The 16,680-nt window shown below is 55.9% G+C and overlaps 5 protein-coding genes across 5 annotated transcripts; all 5 read right to left on the reverse strand.

Annotated features, from left to right (window-relative positions):
• Nucleotides 1–506: 506 nt before the first annotated feature.
• LBRM_28_0540 (putative protein kinase) lies at nt 507–1,412 on the reverse strand (the record flags this gene model as incomplete). Its single annotated transcript, XM_001566036.1, has 1 exon — nt 507–1,412. The coding sequence occupies one exon, from the start codon at nt 1,410–1,412 to the stop codon at nt 507–509; it is 906 nt and encodes a 301-aa protein (XP_001566086.1).
• A 950-nt stretch (nt 1,413–2,362) lies between these two features.
• On the reverse strand, nt 2,363–6,448 carry LBRM_28_0550 (RAD50 DNA repair-like protein; the record flags this gene model as incomplete). The annotated part of the gene is made up of 1 exon (XM_001566037.1): nt 2,363–6,448. The coding sequence occupies one exon, from the start codon at nt 6,446–6,448 to the stop codon at nt 2,363–2,365; it is 4,086 nt and encodes a 1,361-aa protein (XP_001566087.1).
• A 1,056-nt stretch (nt 6,449–7,504) lies between these two features.
• On the reverse strand, nt 7,505–7,843 carry LBRM_28_0560 (putative ribosomal protein S26; the record flags this gene model as incomplete). Its single annotated transcript, XM_001566038.1, has 1 exon — nt 7,505–7,843. One exon carries the CDS (start codon nt 7,841–7,843, stop codon nt 7,505–7,507), a length of 339 nt encoding a protein of 112 aa, XP_001566088.1.
• A 1,622-nt stretch (nt 7,844–9,465) lies between these two features.
• On the reverse strand, nt 9,466–10,590 carry LBRM_28_0570 (putative RAD51 protein; the record flags this gene model as incomplete). The annotated part of the gene is made up of 1 exon (XM_001566039.1): nt 9,466–10,590. One exon carries the CDS (start codon nt 10,588–10,590, stop codon nt 9,466–9,468), a length of 1,125 nt encoding a protein of 374 aa, XP_001566089.1.
• Nucleotides 10,591–12,353: 1,763 nt separating this feature from the next.
• Nucleotides 12,354–13,871, reverse strand: LBRM_28_0580 (nucleobase/nucleoside transporter; the record flags this gene model as incomplete). Its single annotated transcript, XM_001566040.1, has 1 exon — nt 12,354–13,871. One exon carries the CDS (start codon nt 13,869–13,871, stop codon nt 12,354–12,356), a length of 1,518 nt encoding a protein of 505 aa, XP_001566090.1.
• Nucleotides 13,872–16,680: the final 2,809 nt, after the last annotated feature.

A 16,680-nucleotide genomic window follows, 5' to 3' on the forward strand; every position in this document is an offset into this window, starting at 1 on the left:
CTCAAGAAATCTAAGAAGTAAAAGGAAAGCCTCACAGAGCCTCTTCCGTCGAGGCGGCCCGCCAAGAGGAGTGAGGTCGCAGAATCACCAACACATCGATAGAAGAGAGAGAGCATAAACTACAACAGCGCCTCAAAAAAAAAAAAAAAACATAAAGAACAAGGGGACTGACCGCGAGAAAGGTCTGACGTGCAATGCGTCACGAGGGGTGAGGGGGGGGGGTAAACAAGAGAGAGAGAGCGCGGACAAAATAGGAAAGTCACCTAGTCCAGACACGTGCACACAGGAGAAAGAGTAGGAGAAAGCGACAGGCAAAGGGGTGCAGAGAGGTGATGTCACACTTGAGAAATAGGGGGGGAGGGGGGGGGGCACAAAAGACAGTCCCGAGCGCGAAAGCGATGCCCAAAACCCCCTCCCGCTCATTTCTTACTTGCACACTGCTGATGCACATCGCTTATGTTGGACACAAAGAACATGTGCTCGCCCTCTCCGTATAGCGTGTCTCGCTAGCTGCGCGGCCGCTTTCCCGTCGGGGGTGTAATACCGTTCGGCACATAGTAGTATTTGAGCAAGAACGGGTGGTTCAGCACGCGATGTAGCGCCAGCCGCTTCGACCCCTCGCGGACGAGCAGATTCGAAATCAAATCCTTTGCCTCTGGTGGAACGCTGTCCGGGATGGTGTACTGCATCGCATGGATCTTCTTGTAGATTTGGTCGTTGTCCTTGCACACAAACGGCGTGTGGCCCACAAGTAGCTCAAAGCAGAAGATGCCCAGGCACCAGAGGTCGGCGGTCATATCATACATCTGCCGACTGACAATCTCAGGCGGAAAGTACTCTGGCGTCCCGCAGGAGGTCTTGCGCCGATTCAGCGGATCGTGCACCGACCAGCCGAAATCGGCGAGCTTGATATTCTGGTTGTGGTCCAACAGAATGTTCTCTGGCTTGATGTCGCGATGCAGAATGTGGTGCTGGTGGAGGTACAGAAGCGCCTCGGTCAGCTGTGCTACGTAGCGGGCTGCCGTCGGTGGTGGGAACAGCTTCACGCGATTCAGCTCGCTGTAGAGCATACCATTGCTGCACGGCTCCAGGATGAGGTAAATATCGTGCTCGTCGAAGAAGTAGGCATAGGTTCGCAGGAGGTACTTATGCCGCGTGTTGAAGGCGATCTCGATCTCGCGCCGCAGCTGGTTGGCGATATCAAACTCTGCCAGTTTTTTGATAGAGAGCTTCTTGATGGCCACGACATAGTTGCTCTTGCGCACACTCGCCAAGTAGACATCGCCGTAGTTTCCACCACCCAGCTTGTGCAGCAGCTCAAAGTCGTGTATTGTCCACTCCGACCTTGGGGACGGTGGGGTAATGATGAAGTTATTCACGACACTGTCATCAGGGCCAACCTCCGTCGTCATTTTTCACGGTTGGCAATCCTGTCTGTGGTGTGGGTGGGCGAATTAAAGAAAGCGTGCCTGTTCGTCGCAGGGAAGAGAAGGTGGCCGTCGTAATGAAGAAAAGGTGGAGAAACAATCACCACCGAGATCACTGCTCGCACAAACGCCTCACAGGAGGGTCAGGGGAAGAAGCGGTGATGATGCAGACAAAGAGCTGCATCTACGAGAAGAAAGCGAAGCAGTCGGTAGAGAGGAAGGGGGACGGTGGCAGGCTCCATAGAGGAGATGAGCTTGAAGCCGACACAGCAACTGCGGGGGCATCCCCCGCATGTGAAGAGGTGAAAGTGGAGCGCTAACGTAGATCTCTCTTCCATCCCTTCAAAACAGCAGCATCACGCCCAATGCGTTTGACTTTATTTTTGATACGACATGGCCACCTCTTGCGTTGCCGCCCACGTCGAGCCTCGTCATCCGCAGCGCATGCTAGGAAACGAGAGAAAACCACACAGGAAAGAAGGGGCTGGCCACTGCGTTTCCAACGACTGAAAGGGAGAGCGATGGGGGGAGGGAGGGCTGATACTCATCACATCAAGGACAGCAGCGAACAACATAAGAACAAGGCGAAAACACGTCGGCATCGAGAACCACAGCAGCCGTACAGCAGAAGTGCAGGTGGCAGACACCCCGCAACCGCACCAACAGAGCTCTAGAGAAGGAGAGAGAGCGAGAAAAGTGTGTAAGAATCGGTTCGCAGAAGCACACGCACACGCCCCGACAAACCTACACATCCTCGAAGCGAGGACACAAAGAGCTTGCTGAGCAGTGAGAAACGGCAGGAGCAATCGACGGAGCACATGTTTGCAACAGCGCAGCTGTGGAAAGGAACGACACGCATGCACGCCACGGCAGCGAGCGAGAAAGAGTGGCTGAGAGATGGCGGTTGCGCAGCGCACAGTACTGTCTCTCTCGCCTCACGCAAAGAGCTGGTCAAATGTGCGCTCGTCAATCACCGAGAAGGCACCCTCGCGATCCTTGTGAACGTAGTAGAACTTCTCCAGCGACTGGCCACCCAACGCACGCACAAACTGCTCGTCGTGCGTGATAACAACGAGTTGAAAGTGCTTCACCGCCCTCCGCACCTCAATGAGGGTCCGCAGCGCGTCCGCCAGGCTGCGAGCGTTGTCGTCGTCGAGGTTTGTTGTCGGTTCATCAAGGGCGAGGATACCGCAGTCGCAGCAGAAGGCTTCGCTCAGCGCGAGCCGAATGATGATCGAGGCAAGAACCTTCTGCCCAGCGCTGCAGCGACCACGCATGTCCATCTCATTGTTTCCACGTTTCATGACAACGCGGTAGTTGTAGCTGCGCCGCGCCGCAGTCGTTGTCGTCCCCTCGGTCTCTGACCGGATCTCCACTGTGTCAATGTCGCTGCCGCGGTACGTCTGGCGCCATAGCTCCGCGATGATCTGGTTAATCTGCGTAATCTTCTCCTGGTGGTACGACTGCACCGCCTTCTCCAGAGCGCTGTAGTACTTCTCGATATCCTGGATAGATATCTCCGTCGTTTGCACTTTCAGAAAAGTCGACCGGTAACGCTTTTCGATGTTCTGGTACTTGTCGCCACGCAGCTGCTGCTTCAGCTGACTCACATCAAGCAGCATCGCCTCCGTATTGCCGTCTTGCTGCGCGCGTATCTTCTCTAGCGACGTGATTTTGGCGGTGATCATCTCACGCAGTGCTGCGAGGCTCGCCTGTCCCGCCTCCTCGCCCAATAGCTGCTCCACGTCGTGCAGGCGGTCCGACTTCAGCGAGGCGAGAGTGCGCTCCGTCTCTGTCAGGCGCGCCTCGTCGGCCGCGATGGACACCGCCTGCTGCAGAACATCGATCTGGCGGTCCATGTCAGCGGAGCGGCGGTGCTGGTCACTTAGCGTCGTCCGAGCTTCGTTAATCCGACTGGCTAGCTCCTCTTCCTCCTGGGTCGCGGCCTCGTACGCGCTCTCGGTCTCGCGTAGGTGCCCCCGAAGCCCCTCCAATCGTTGGTTGCAGCCGTTCTGTACGTAGCTGAGCACCGCAGGCAGTGAGAGCTGCAACTGGCGGAGCTGCTGTTCCGCTGTGTCCAAAGCGCCGCGCTCGGCAGCTTCCGCCTTTTGAAGCTCGGTACGCAGTTGCAGAACGCGCCGCTGGTGCACCTCCACGCTACGCTGCGCTTCTGTTGCCTGAACCTTCAGCTCCTCCAGTCGCGTGCGGTGCTGAACCGCCTCCTCCTGCAGCTCACGAGCTACCGTCTCTAGATCCTCCAGCTTTGCCACCGCAACCTCCGCCTGGAACAGCGCTGCCTTGCGCTCCTGCAGCTGCCGATGCACCGCATTCTCGTCCTGGCCGCACTCCATCCGTTGGGCCTCAGCAAACTGCCTATTGAGCTGGTGCAGCCGCTCCGTCGAAGCCGCGTAGGCCTCAGAAAGCTCCTCAAAGGAGCGCTGCGGCAGCTGAACTCTTTCCGCGGCACCGTCGCCGCTGCCCTGCATTCGTCGTATCTGTGGCTGTCGCTGTTGCTCCGCCTGCGCCGCCTCAGCATCCTTCTCCTTCCGCCTCAGTGTGTCGCGCAGTGCCACCGTTTTCTCCCCCATGGTGCACACTCTGCACAGATGCTGGAACACGATGTCCAGCTGATGCACCACATGCTGAGAGGCATCGCGGGCCGCAGAGACCTTGCGCTGCTCCGCTCGATTCTTCTTCACCCTCTCCTCAAGCGCTTCAAGTTCGGCCTCCAGATCTGGAATACGCGGCAAGTTCCGCCGCACAGTCGCCACGACGTTCTGCAGCTTTTCAAAACCTTCGTAGGTCGCCTGGGCTTTGGTGACGGCCGCCTCCACAGCCGCCAGTTGATCGGGGCTGGTGCGCTGTTTGGCTGCATTTCGCGTCAGAAAACGCTCCAACGCGTCCTCACTCTCAAAGGAACGCTCGCAGACGGCGCACATCCCCTTCTCCCTCGCCACCACCATAAAATCGTGGTAGCACGTCGCAAGGGTCTCCAGGGCGTGGCGCCTCTGCGACGCCGTCTCTGCTGCCTCCCTGGCCTGTAGTAGCATTTCCTCGTAGTCCTCCATGTTAGAGACGAGACCGGAGCATTGTCTAGTGCCGGCATCAACAGAGCGGCGACACTGGTCTAGCTCATTGGTGTTGTAGGACATCTGCTGCTCCTCTATGGCACACATATTCTCTAGCTCTAGTACGCGTGTCTGCAGCGCGCGCAAGTCCTCCGCCTTGAGCTGCTGTACCTGGGCGGTTTGGGTGCGCAAAGACGTTAGAGTTTGCAATGAGAAGGTGTCAGCACCCACATCCTGTGGGACTTGCATGCCGATCTCTTGCAAAATCGGGAGTACATCTCGCTGTAACGCCGTCGCCACAGCCGCATTGGATTCGTCGACCTGCTGACGCAGCAACACTAGATCCTGCCCCTGACGCTCCATCAACTTCTGCTGCATCATCTCCTCGCGCAGTTGGGCCACCGCACTGTTCTGCTCCTCTAACTCCACGAGAATGTGCTGACTGCGCTTCGCCTCACCGCCCTTCTTCCGCAACACTTCAGCGGCGGCGACACGCTGCTGCAGCTCTTCCACCTCGGTCTGAACCTGGAGCAGCTGTGTGCGGCACCCGTCGCCGCCAAGGGCCGAGATGGCAGCGGCGTTCTCCTTGATGCGGCGGCACACACCCTCCAGGGCGTGCTCGCGCATCTCGATCTCCCTGTTGCATCCATCCACCGCGCGAGAGTTGCCCTGCACGCCGTCCTCTGCGTCTTGAATACGCTGCTGAACGCACTCTGTGGCAGCGCAAATGCGCTGACGTGCCGCTGCTACGGCCACCTCCGCCTTTTGGAGCACCCGCTGCAGGCTGAGCTCATCAATGCTGTCTTCGCTCAGGACGTACTCGCTGGACAAGTGCTGGATAAGTTCGCGAAGCTGCACCACATTCCCCTTGTGCACCAGCGCCTCACGCTCCAGCAGCTGCACGTTCGAGCGGCACTTGTACATCTCCTCCTCTTGAATGCGCCGCCGCGCTGCGGCTGCATCGTGGCGCTTGGTATCGCGCACGAGGCTCTCTTCGAGTTGCTGCATCTGCGCTCCAAAGCAGCGGCGTATTTCGAGCAAATCCTCTAGTGTCTGACTTGTGGTAGGTGCACCCATGCGTCGTATGGCCTCGCGGCGCTCTTCGAGACGTCCGCTGGTGACCGCCACCTCACGTTGCAGCGTCTCGATCTGCTCCTCCACTGCACGCAGTTCCTCCCGTGCCTGGCACAGGCCCCGCAGCTCTGGCTCGATGCCGATGCTGCGGCTCTGAATGGCCTTGACAAGGCTTTCCTTCTGCGCAATCTGCTGCTCCAGCTGCTTCGCTTGCTCGCGGTGCTCCCGTAGGGCCATCAGACTTGCCTCGTGCTCCTTCAGCTGGCGGCGGAACTCTTTGCTGTTGTCGCGCAACCTGTCCAGTGCGAGGACGTACCGGGTGGCGGCGAAGATGTCGTCAAAGATACGCTTCACATCCTTCGGCGGCCCCAGTGGCCAGTTGCACTCTTCCTGGTGGCAGAAAATGACGTGTGTCAGAACAGCGGGCGAGACACCCAACATCTCTGGTACGACACGGTCCACATCACTGGAACGGTACGTGCTGGAGATCACCTCCCCGGTAGCCGAGTCCTGGAAAGCGACGGTGTTGTCGAGTGTAGTAAAAGTGACGCGGTGAGCGCTCCGTGTAGCCTGGAAGGAGCGGATGACCTGCATCACCTTACTACCCTTTCCTGTGAAAATCAGTCGAATCTGCGCCTTGACCTCTGTCTCGCCAACGACCTTGGGATCATAGACAAAAGAACCCTTCTCAGCCCCACTGCCAGGCGGCATGGCCCCCGTACACGCGTTCAGCAGGGCCTCGATGATGGTGGTTTTGCCAGCACCATTCTTACCGAGAATGACCGTCAAAGGCTTCTGAAACTGAATGAACTGCTGATTTGCTGGGTTTGGGTCGAAGCTGCGAACACCGCACAGCTGCAACTTCTCGATGCTCGTCATCGCCTTAGTGGAACACAACAACAAACGTTAATGGGTGCCGCATACGCGTCTTCGCAGAGCCGTTTTGCTTGTGATTTCAGTGCGCCGAGAGTCAAAATCTAAAATACAAGTGTATGATACCGTAAGGGGGGTATTTGTGTCTGTATGCTTGTGTGTGCGTGTCTTTGGGGGAACACCTGCGAGTGCGTCCGCGATTGCGTGGGCGCGTGTGCACCAAACTCGGTGGCACTTTAGCTGCTCTCACTCGCTGTAGCGCCGGCGTGGGTCCGCTGAAGGGAGATGGCGATTAAGAGACGCCTATCTTCTGGAGGTCCTTGGTCACGGAAAGGCATAAAAGAGTGAGAAAATCGCACTTGAAGGTGCAGGTGGGGGAGGAAGTCACGAGGAAATCATAAATTCACAGAAACGTGCGAAACGCGCTCAACCAACTAACTTGCACCGATGTCGAAAGAAAAGGACAGCGCGTCGGATGGGAGCAGCCTAGTCCACAACGTGATGCACATGCATGCAACCTGCACTAGCTGTATCCCCTTTGACTCCACGGAGATACTCCGCGTCGCCGCACCCTCGCTCTAGCGCAACCTCGTCCTCGCTACCGAGGAACATGTGCATGCAAAACCCACGCACATGTGTTCTTACTGTCCTTCCCATCTCACGCCAGATGAGGGCGCACATCGACCAACGCTCTTGTCACTCCTGCCGCTGTTCACTTTTCTTGTTGTGGCTGCTGCGTTTTCTTTGAAAAAAAAAAAAAGAAACAAGACTGAGAGAAAACATACGAAGACAAACGAAGGCGATCAGTGTGCTCGTGAAATAACACATTACGACAGGGATCAACGTGAACAGGGGGACAAAGACAGCGACAACGATAAAGAGAAGAGCGGGATAGGGAGGGCATGAGGATAGACAGCGGCAGAACAGTCTTGTCACACTTCAGCGCAGCAGCGTTTCTCTACTGCTGTCCCTCACCCTGGGCACCAAACAGCCACTCTTACGTCGTGTTTCATCCGTTCAGTGGGAAGAGTTCGCCTATCCCTTCGCCACTAGCGAACTCTTTCACTTCTTACCGACCGGGCGAAACGGCACCTTCTTCGTGTAGCGCGTCTTGCGACTCTCGACCGGGCGGGCGCGCACAGTGCGGCTGTGGATGGCGCACGCAATGCAGAAGCGCTGCTTCATGTACAGCTTCGGCATCGGGAAGTTCGCACCGTACACCGGGGACGCCTCCGCCACATCGCGGGCGGAAGCGGCATCCAGCATGCGGCGTACCACAAAGCGACCGACGGCCTTATCCTTCGGTGTCAGCCGACCGCAGTTGAAGCAGTGGACTGGCTTGACGCGACCGCGGCTGTGCGGGGGTTTCGAACGTCCGTGGTTGCGGCGCTTGGTCGTCATTTTCGCGAGGGGCCCTGAAGGGTTGAAGACGCGAAACTCCTCCTTGTCTAGTTATTCCTATGTAAATATGAGTGCAGTGATGTTTCACCCAGAAGCGAGGAGAAAAAACAAGGAGAACATGTGAAGGATGCAGTGGGGCAATGAGGGTAGCCAGAGGTGGAGAAAGGATGAAGGGAATGGAGCTCTAGAGGGAGAGAGCAAGCGAGGGCACTCTTCGCTTCGGCACAACGGAACTGATGAAACAGCGCGCACACATCCCTATGTGCAGTGGGGGAGCACGCTCGTGCAGAAGAGAGAAGGATCTTATCAGGAAAAAAGTCAGACAAGGGAAAGACTGCTGGTTGTGTTCTGTGCAGCTCGTGTCCCGCTCCATTGGCGCGCACAAATAAGCACCCACCTCAAGTCTCGGCCATCTGCCGCTTTCTTTTGCTGGTGTCTCCTTCAACAAAGGCGACCGCTACACACACACGCACACGCACACTAATGCAGCTGCAACCGCAAAACGAAGAGAAGAAACACAGACGCCCCCCCCCCCCGCCCCCGCCCCGGGTCACAATGAACACACATCCACAACCCGCACAGCCAAGGCAGCACACATGAACACGCCGCGAGATACGGGAAGAGACGGTAAGGCGGGGAGAGAGCAAGGAAAGCACAGGCAAAGGGGGGAAGAGTACTGAGGAAAACAGATGTGGGCAGCTTAAGTGGCTAGGGGGGGGGACATCGGAGTGTTCGGGTGTGACTAGTTTATCTCTCTAACTTCTCCTGGGCTTCTATCCATCTCACTGTGTAGTCGTTTCCGTCCCATTACTTGAGATGGGTCTGCTTGTCCTCCTGTGTGGAGCCCTCCACGACCGCCTCCATTCCCTACCAAGATGACGACTGGTGTGCCGTGATGACTTCGAAAAGGAAAGAACAGTCCTGTGACCTCTCGTATCTGAAGCTCGTGGGTGCGCATACAGTGCGGCCATCGCCTTTCTCTTTTTCCCTCCCTCTTGCGCCTGGCCTGCAAATCCAAGGGAAGGACAGGAGAGTCAACAGCGCGAGGAGGTCGGATGGCGACACCCCTCCTCAACGCACACACACACACACACACACACACACACACACACACAAAATGCACTCCGAAGAGGCCTTTGAATGGAGTCCGCACGTACCAACATGCAAGGGAGAAAAGAGGGAAGGGGAGAGAGGAGGGGTGCCAGCAGGTGAGACAGAGGAGAAACAGAACCAACCGATATCGAAAAGTAAAACAGCGACAGCACGGATAGAAAGAGGCGACACCACCCAAGGCATCATACAATCACGCACACCAAGAGGGGAAAAGAAACAGGCAGACAAGCACAACGTGAATTGCACTTGATTGACAATAGAGAAAGAGGCAGCACCGTCACACACCACACCAAAGTGCGCACGCACACACACGCCATCACGAGTGACTGCGCTGTAGGCCCTCAATCATAAGAAAACAAAGAACAGCACGAGCAGTGTATGGTGAATGGCTAGAGAACTAATCGAGGAGACGGAGCGACACTTTTGAATGAAAACCTAATCAGGGGAGATCGCGGGGTTGCAGGCATCGAAGAAGTGTCTGCGTGCCCCCTTCCCATATCCACCACCGTTCAATCTCGAGCGTCACCAACGCCATCATTGTAGATGCCAAAGATCGCCTCGGCTTCAGCTAGGCACGGTGAGTCGTACACCTTGATGATACGCTGCTCACCGCGACCCTTGCGCAGGCTAAGCCGCGTCGTCGAGGCGTGAGCCATGATGTGACCACCAATCGGCTTCTTGGCGTCCGCCTGAAACATCTGTGCCGAGCCATCCACATTGGCCACTACCTGGTTCGTGACAACCACCGCCACCCCATACTCCTCGGCAAGGTTGTGCAGTGAACGCAAGAACTTGCCGAGGTGCATCTGCCGCGCTGCGAGCTCATTCCGGCCGCTGTAGTCTGTGCGGTACAGGGCGGTTGCAGAGTCAACGATGATGAGCGCAAAACGATTCTCGGCCATCATGGCGGAGGCCTGCAACAAGAGCTGCTGCTGGTGATCCGTGTTGAAGGCCCGCGCACACGCCACGTTAGCAAGCACATCCTCCGGGTCCAGCTTGTACCGCTCCGCCACTGCCACAAGGCGCTCAGGGCGGAAAGTGCCTTCGGTGTCAATGTAGAGCGCCATGCCCTCCGCGCCACCCTGCGAGATCGGCAGCTGGCATGTCACGCACAGCGTGTGGCAGAGCTGCGTCTTGCCAGTGCGGAACTCTCCGAAGAGCTCCGTGATGCTTCCAGTTTCGATGCCACCACCGAGAAGCTTGTCCACCTCGCGGCTGCCAGTAGTAACCATAATGATCTCCTTGCGTGCCTCGTGGTAGGCAACCGCCGAAGTGAAGCCCATCGGCACGAGTTTGGCGCACTCTGCCATAATCTTTTCGGCCTTGTTCTCACTGATCCCCTTCACTGCCAGGATGGCCTTCTTCGGGGCGTAAGCCGCTGACTCGACCGTGTAAAAGCCGTACTCCATCAGCTTTTTGATGTCCGAGCTGGCCACGCCGTAGTTCTCCAAGATCTGAATAACACGAAAGCCACTTGCGTTCGGCTCCGCCACCCCTGTGCCCTGCTGCGGCTGAAACACCTGCTCTTCATTCTGGAGGCACTCCTGAGGCTGACTCTCCATCACCTCAACCTCCTCAACAGGCTGCGCCGACGGACGACCACGGCGAGTCTTTGCCTTGGAACGGGTCTGCATCTCGGAAAGAGAAAAAAAGATGGTAGCGGGACGCGTAAGATACCGTGTCAGTGCCACGCAGTAGACCGCGCACGAGTGTCGAGCGAGGCAAGATGTACCTACACGAACCTGCAGGAAAAGGCAGAGAACATGCGACTGCGGTGCAGTGCCAGGGCAATGCGAAGAGAAGGCGCTGGGGAAGGTGAAAGTCGTTGAGAGGTAGGAACAGAGAACTGCAAGGAGTGGAGGAAAACACAAAAGAGCCAACGTAGAGTTGCACGACAGAGTGCTCAGCCTGACACACACACACACACAATGGAGAACGAAAAGCCACCGAGTGAGAATCGGAGTTTGGGTGGACAAAGGTGCAACAGAAAAGACGCGACTAAAAAGAAAGCCGACAGGCGCTGAATGAACCCGAATGCACAACACAACCTTGAGCAGGTGTATACGGCGGTAGCACGGGGGAGAGGCGTGTACGTGAGTCCGAGAGAGAGAAAGGAGAGAGGCAACAATACGTATGTGCGCACGCTTGGTGAAGCGAAAGAAAGAAATGATGAAGGTTGGTGGGTGAGTAAGAAGAAGGGAAGTAGAAGGGTTGTCGGCAGTGAAGAGGAGTACGTGTGTGTGTGTGTGTGTTCTGTACGAGAGGTTATGTGTATCTCTTGAGACAATGAGCGACCTCGGTGCGTTAACGACAGAGCCCAGTGTGTCTGAGTGCGGCAGTTTCAGTAGTGCTTGAGCAGAGGAATAAAGATGGGTGACGCTGCGAGCAACAGCGAAGAGGGAATAATTGACTCGCCTGGCGCACTCCTCGTTCCCGCTTCTCGTTTCTTTTCTGTTGTTGGTTTATGTATGATGTGGGGGTGAGAATTCCTCAAGCGTGAGTAGGAGGGGGGTCGTCTATGATTGGTGCATCTAGTGTATATGCAGTTCCTCGGTGCACTGTCGAAGACCGGTGCCTCTTCTGGGGGAGGAAGGGGGCTGTTGGGGCAGCAGTGGAGGTTGTTGCTTTCCTTCGATTAGCGCAGTGTAAATGCAACTTTAGTGGCGCAACACGTACGACTGTGTGAAGAAGAACGAGACTGTGTAGTGACGCTCTGTGCTGAACGAGGATGATGGAAGATGAATAACCACTGTGTGTCAGCTGAGGTGGGATACGCGCAAGAGACGCGTCGTAAACTGAGTTGCTCGTGTGGGTTTAACGGCAGTGGTTCGTTGTTTCTTTGTTCGTCCTTCGTCGGAACCACTGTTGTGTGTGCGGGGGGGGGGGGGGGTAAGGGTACAGCAGTCAGTGGTAAAGATGGCATGTGATCTAAGTCGGTAATTGGCTAATGAGCATTAGCGGCTGAAAGCGCAGACAAGAGCTATGCGGCCGTATACTGCGGCAAGGTAAAGAAGAGAATGGCGGTGAAGATAGTAACTGCAAGGACACAGGGGTGCTGCCCTGAAGGAAAGTCACGGTCCCCCACTCAGAGCGCCACGCACACACACACAAGCAGCACTGGAGTTAGGTAGGAAGGAGACCTAAAGAGATCAGTGGGAGGTGGTAAAACAGAGAGGGGAGGGCCTAGGAAGCCGAGCAGTTCGCTCTACTGAAGCGAATTCTTTCCGCTTTTTTTTTCGTCTTCGGCACGAAAAGGGGACCGCGAGCGTTGGAAAGACACACAATGCACCGCTATCAAGAAGGCAGAAAGAGGGAAGCAAAACTGGTTTAAGTCCCAACCGCAGCATCACATGACGCGCTCGAGGCCCCCTTCCTCATGACGGTGGGCGTGTCTGCGCTAGAGGGCCAACGTGAGAATGAGAAGGCTCACCACGGAGCCGAATGTGATGCCCCCGAGAATTGCAAAGCATATGCATGGCCCAGCAATTTCGCGTTCCTTAGTTGTCAAGCGCGGGTCGCCGCTTCCGTACGCTATCGCCAGGCCAAGTAAATAGCCGTTCGTGCTGCCAAGTAGCAAGAAGACCACAATGGGGTTGGCGTTCGAGTTGATCACCCTGGGTGTGCAGATGCCCAGCGCAAGCGGAATGACGCACACGATGGCACGCACCACCACCAAAACAGGCACGAAGCGCTGCGGGCACCACAGCTTTTTAAAGTTGACAATCAGGCGGCCAATGGTATCACCAACGTTGAACATTAGGATGACGACCATTGGCATGATCGCCTCCTTGCTCCACGCCGTGTCTTTAGCCGGGGTTAAACCGCCTGTGGCGTTGCTTTCCTTGTACATAGCACTGAGGCCGATGCCGGGGAACAGCACCAGGGTCGTGAACATGCTCGCTGCCAGGCAGACCAGCATTAGCCAGATCTTCCGCACCACAGCGAAAACGCTCGCCTCCGCCTCCACCACGCTAGCATCGTTGTCTTGCCAAGAAAGCGGACTCCCGGCGGCGTTCTCACACTTACCGGTAGTGTAGGCCTGGGGCTCACCGTCATCCAGATTCTGCGCCGCCCCCATAGCGATCCCCATCTTCTCCGCGCCATTCTCCGCCATCCTCTCCTGCGTCGGCGTCGAATCCAAACGGGGAGCCGTAGCGCAAACACATTCCTGTGGTGGCTGACTCTTCTCCCCCTCGCCTTGCACACAGAAGGCACCGTGACAGGAGCGGCGGTAGTCCTTGCAATAGGTGCGGACCAGAGGACTGAAACGCAGAAGCACGGTGATTGCTATGACCATCACCATGAGTGCTATGCCAATCGAAAAGAAGATGACGGCACCCGTCTTCACTCCCGAAAAAGTCGACGGCAAGGCAACCGTGATGATAATGCGCAGCACAGAGCTGACGCTGCCTGAGAATCCACCCCCCATCACGAGCGCCGTTATGTACTTTGTAGGCAGAGATCCAAATAAAGCAAATAAAGCAGACTCCAGGACGGTTGTCGCACCGCCAGTCACAATGCAGGAAATGATCAGCACAGCCATGGAAGAGCGCTCGCTGACACCACCAACAGCCGCGCATACGGGAAGGAGCAGCGCCGCAACCAGCGAGAAGACGGCACTTGTGATGATGCGGTACTGCACCTTCTGCCGCAGTACCCACGGTGTCAGTACGACAAACTGCAGGAGAAACATCGGCAAAATCATCAGCACTGTCATCCAGGTCGAGATCTTACTCCAGAAGGGCTTGTTCATTGCCTGTGGTAGGGTTCTCACATCATCCGTGTACTTGACCGCAGCAAACTGAAAGTAGTGCTCCATGTAGGAGGGGGAGGATAAGAAGCTGTTGTAGACGAAGAGGCAGCACAGGCCGAAAACGGCCCCCGCCGCGTACAACAGTATCTCTTCCAATGGCATGGACCCACGGAGACACAGACAGAGAAAGATAGACGGATAAAAAAAAAGAGCGAGGCCGACACGTAAGCCGTGGCAGATCAACACACGACACAGCCGTCAACGCACAACAGCACAGAAAGACACCGCGGGGGGGAGTACTTACAATGGAACCGCTTGAACAAGAACGCCAGAAGTAAAACAGAAACTGTGAGGTGCAGCGGGCCACCGTGAGGAGGTGACGCGAATGGGTGAAGCCGATGACAGAGAGAGAGAAGTCAAGAAGACGCTTCACTACACCACGTGAAGATACAGATCAAAAAAAAATATCAAAGGAACGACAGAAAAACAAGAGTGATGGCGTCCTGTTGGTGTGATTGCGCAGACTCCTTATATTCCCTGACAATAGGAGGAGAACGTATTCAAGCAGAGGTACCGTCTGGGGGTGAGAAAACGAGGAGATGCCGTAAGGGGAGCAAACAAGCAGAAAGAAAAAGAGCCCTCAGTTATTAGAGAAGAATGGAAAGGAATGAAATCCAAGATAAAAGAGACTGTGGGGCTTATCACGACAGATGGAGGGAGGGGGACTTGTGAGTGTTGCGGCTATTCTCTTCGTTTTTTTTTAAGCTACTGGACGCGCCGAGAGCGTGGTGGTGGTGGTGGAGAGTGTGGAAAACAAAGTCAACGATTTTATGGCAAGGAGGTCAACGAAGGTGTGTCAACACGAGACACGAGAAAGACAAAGCAGTCCGCAACGAGTTCTATCGGGGTGATGGCACCTTGGATCTGGGACGCCTGTCACTGCACTTCCACTGCTGTCGCTGCTCTTCAAGTGTTCAGGCAGCCCTTCAGAGGACAAAGGGCTCGTGTTCGTGTGGCGGTGCAGCGGAGACGCGAACAGAGGCGCAACCGGTGCTTTGGACACGGAGGGAGGAGACGAGAGAAGAAAAAATTACTTAGGGAAGTCTAGTGCGTTTTTCTCAGTTGCGTCTCTCGCACACGTTCCCCTATCCCGTGCAGTTTTACGCCGATGGAAGAGGAGCACTCACGCTGCCACCCTTTCGGACTCTCTCTCCGCCTAGCTGATTTGCTCCTTTTGAGTAGCCTTTTGCAAGACTTACCCGAAGCGACCTGTGCAGGGAGAGGACGACGATGTGTAGAGCGAGTCCAAAACCAATCACTGACACACTAAAGCGGCAGGGGGGAGAGAAACAGGAGAGAGAGGAAAACCAACGGCGAACGAAATATGAAACGAAAGAAAAACAATTGTGAAGGACGAAGAGGGCAAGGTGTGTGTGTGTGTGTGTGTGTGTGTGTGTGCGGCCACCATATGTGGAGGCGTCGAAGAGGAAGGGACAGGGATGAACTTGTTTCGATGGAGTGGATGTGCGATTGTAGATCGAAGTATGGTTTGCGCTGCACGCGCATTGCAACCGCGAATGTGGACAAAAAGGGAAAGGCAAGGGTGAGAGTGGAGAGCACTGCGTGCAGTGACGGTGGTGTGGGTAGGGAGCTGGAGCGGGTCAGACGGGAGCTATGAAGGAGGCAGCGGCAGGTGCACAAGCAGCAGTTGCAGTACATCACAGAGTGTAATTCTGAGTGGAAAGAGATGCAGGGAAATGTAGGGGTTGCGGTGTTACTTTTTGTTTCTTGTTGCTATCGTGGCTGTTTTCACGCCTTACTCATGCGCAAAGAGCGCGCGACGGGGTCGTGCACCGACACAATTGTGGTTTGCTCATCCCTGCCTATGGAAGCCACCGGTACAGGCTAAGAAGAAGTTGGGAGAGGAATGAGGTCACAAAACATGGATGCAGAGGGAGATGCGATGCGGATATGCGGCAAAAACACACACACATAAGTGAAGAGGCGCAGAAAAAGCGAGGCAAGCGAACGAAGAAAGAGTCCTCATCATCAGCAAAGCGCACGCGAATCGCGCTTAACGCCTTACCGCAACCCATACAAGGTAAAGCTACCGCTTCACATGAGTGAGGCCAGCGTACATCTGACCACACGTCTTACACTTCCCGCCCGATGCACACTTCATGGCGCACTGCCTGCAGAAACAGGGATGATGGCATGAGTTTGTCTCAAACTCGATGGCCTTCTGATGGCATTTCATGCACACCGTCTCCACTGGGGTCGGGAGTGGCCCACTCCCAGAAAACGACGAGGACGCAGAGTCAGAGTCAGGCATCGCTTCAAACCTACTTTGTAAGGTCAGCCTTAAACACAGATACTGCGCCTCTGCACGACTATACGCATGAGTCGCGTCTTTCTTTCTCTCTCTCTTCAGCAGCTGCTCTTCGGTCGCGGCTTTGTGCGCCGTTGGCCCACGAAAACCGACGGGTGGAAAAGGGATGTGAATTCTGCGTATAAAGGGACCAATGGCAGTCGAAGCTCTTCATATAAAGCAGCACCACGAAGGAAAAGCCAATGCGAAACCGCCAAGACCTTCTATTGGGGGGACACAAGCACACACCCCACACACAAACCAAACAGCCACGAGTGCGTACGACTTGATGGACGAGAAAAAGTGCGTGGGTGTGTGAGGTATTGGCACCGAGAAAAGCAAGGCGCCGGTGGGCGGGGGCAAGGGGCAGGCGAGAAGAAGATGGTTTGAAAGAGCAGTGGATAACATGACAGCGACAGAGATGCGAGACGACGCATCCTCGGCGTCCCTTGGGCCGCTCTCCCACCAGCGTGCGCACATCCGCCCATAGAGAGAGTCGACTTCGTTGGCTGCCCAGGGCATCTCTCTGAGGTTAAGTGCAAGAGTCGCGGAAGGGAAGGCACAAAGTGCCACACGCACACACCCATGCACAGAAATGACACT

This window comes from Leishmania braziliensis, chromosome 28 (genome assembly GCF_000002845.2).
Source record: "Leishmania braziliensis MHOM/BR/75/M2904 complete genome, chromosome 28".
NCBI classification, from domain to species: domain Eukaryota; phylum Euglenozoa; class Kinetoplastea; order Trypanosomatida; family Trypanosomatidae; genus Leishmania; species Leishmania braziliensis.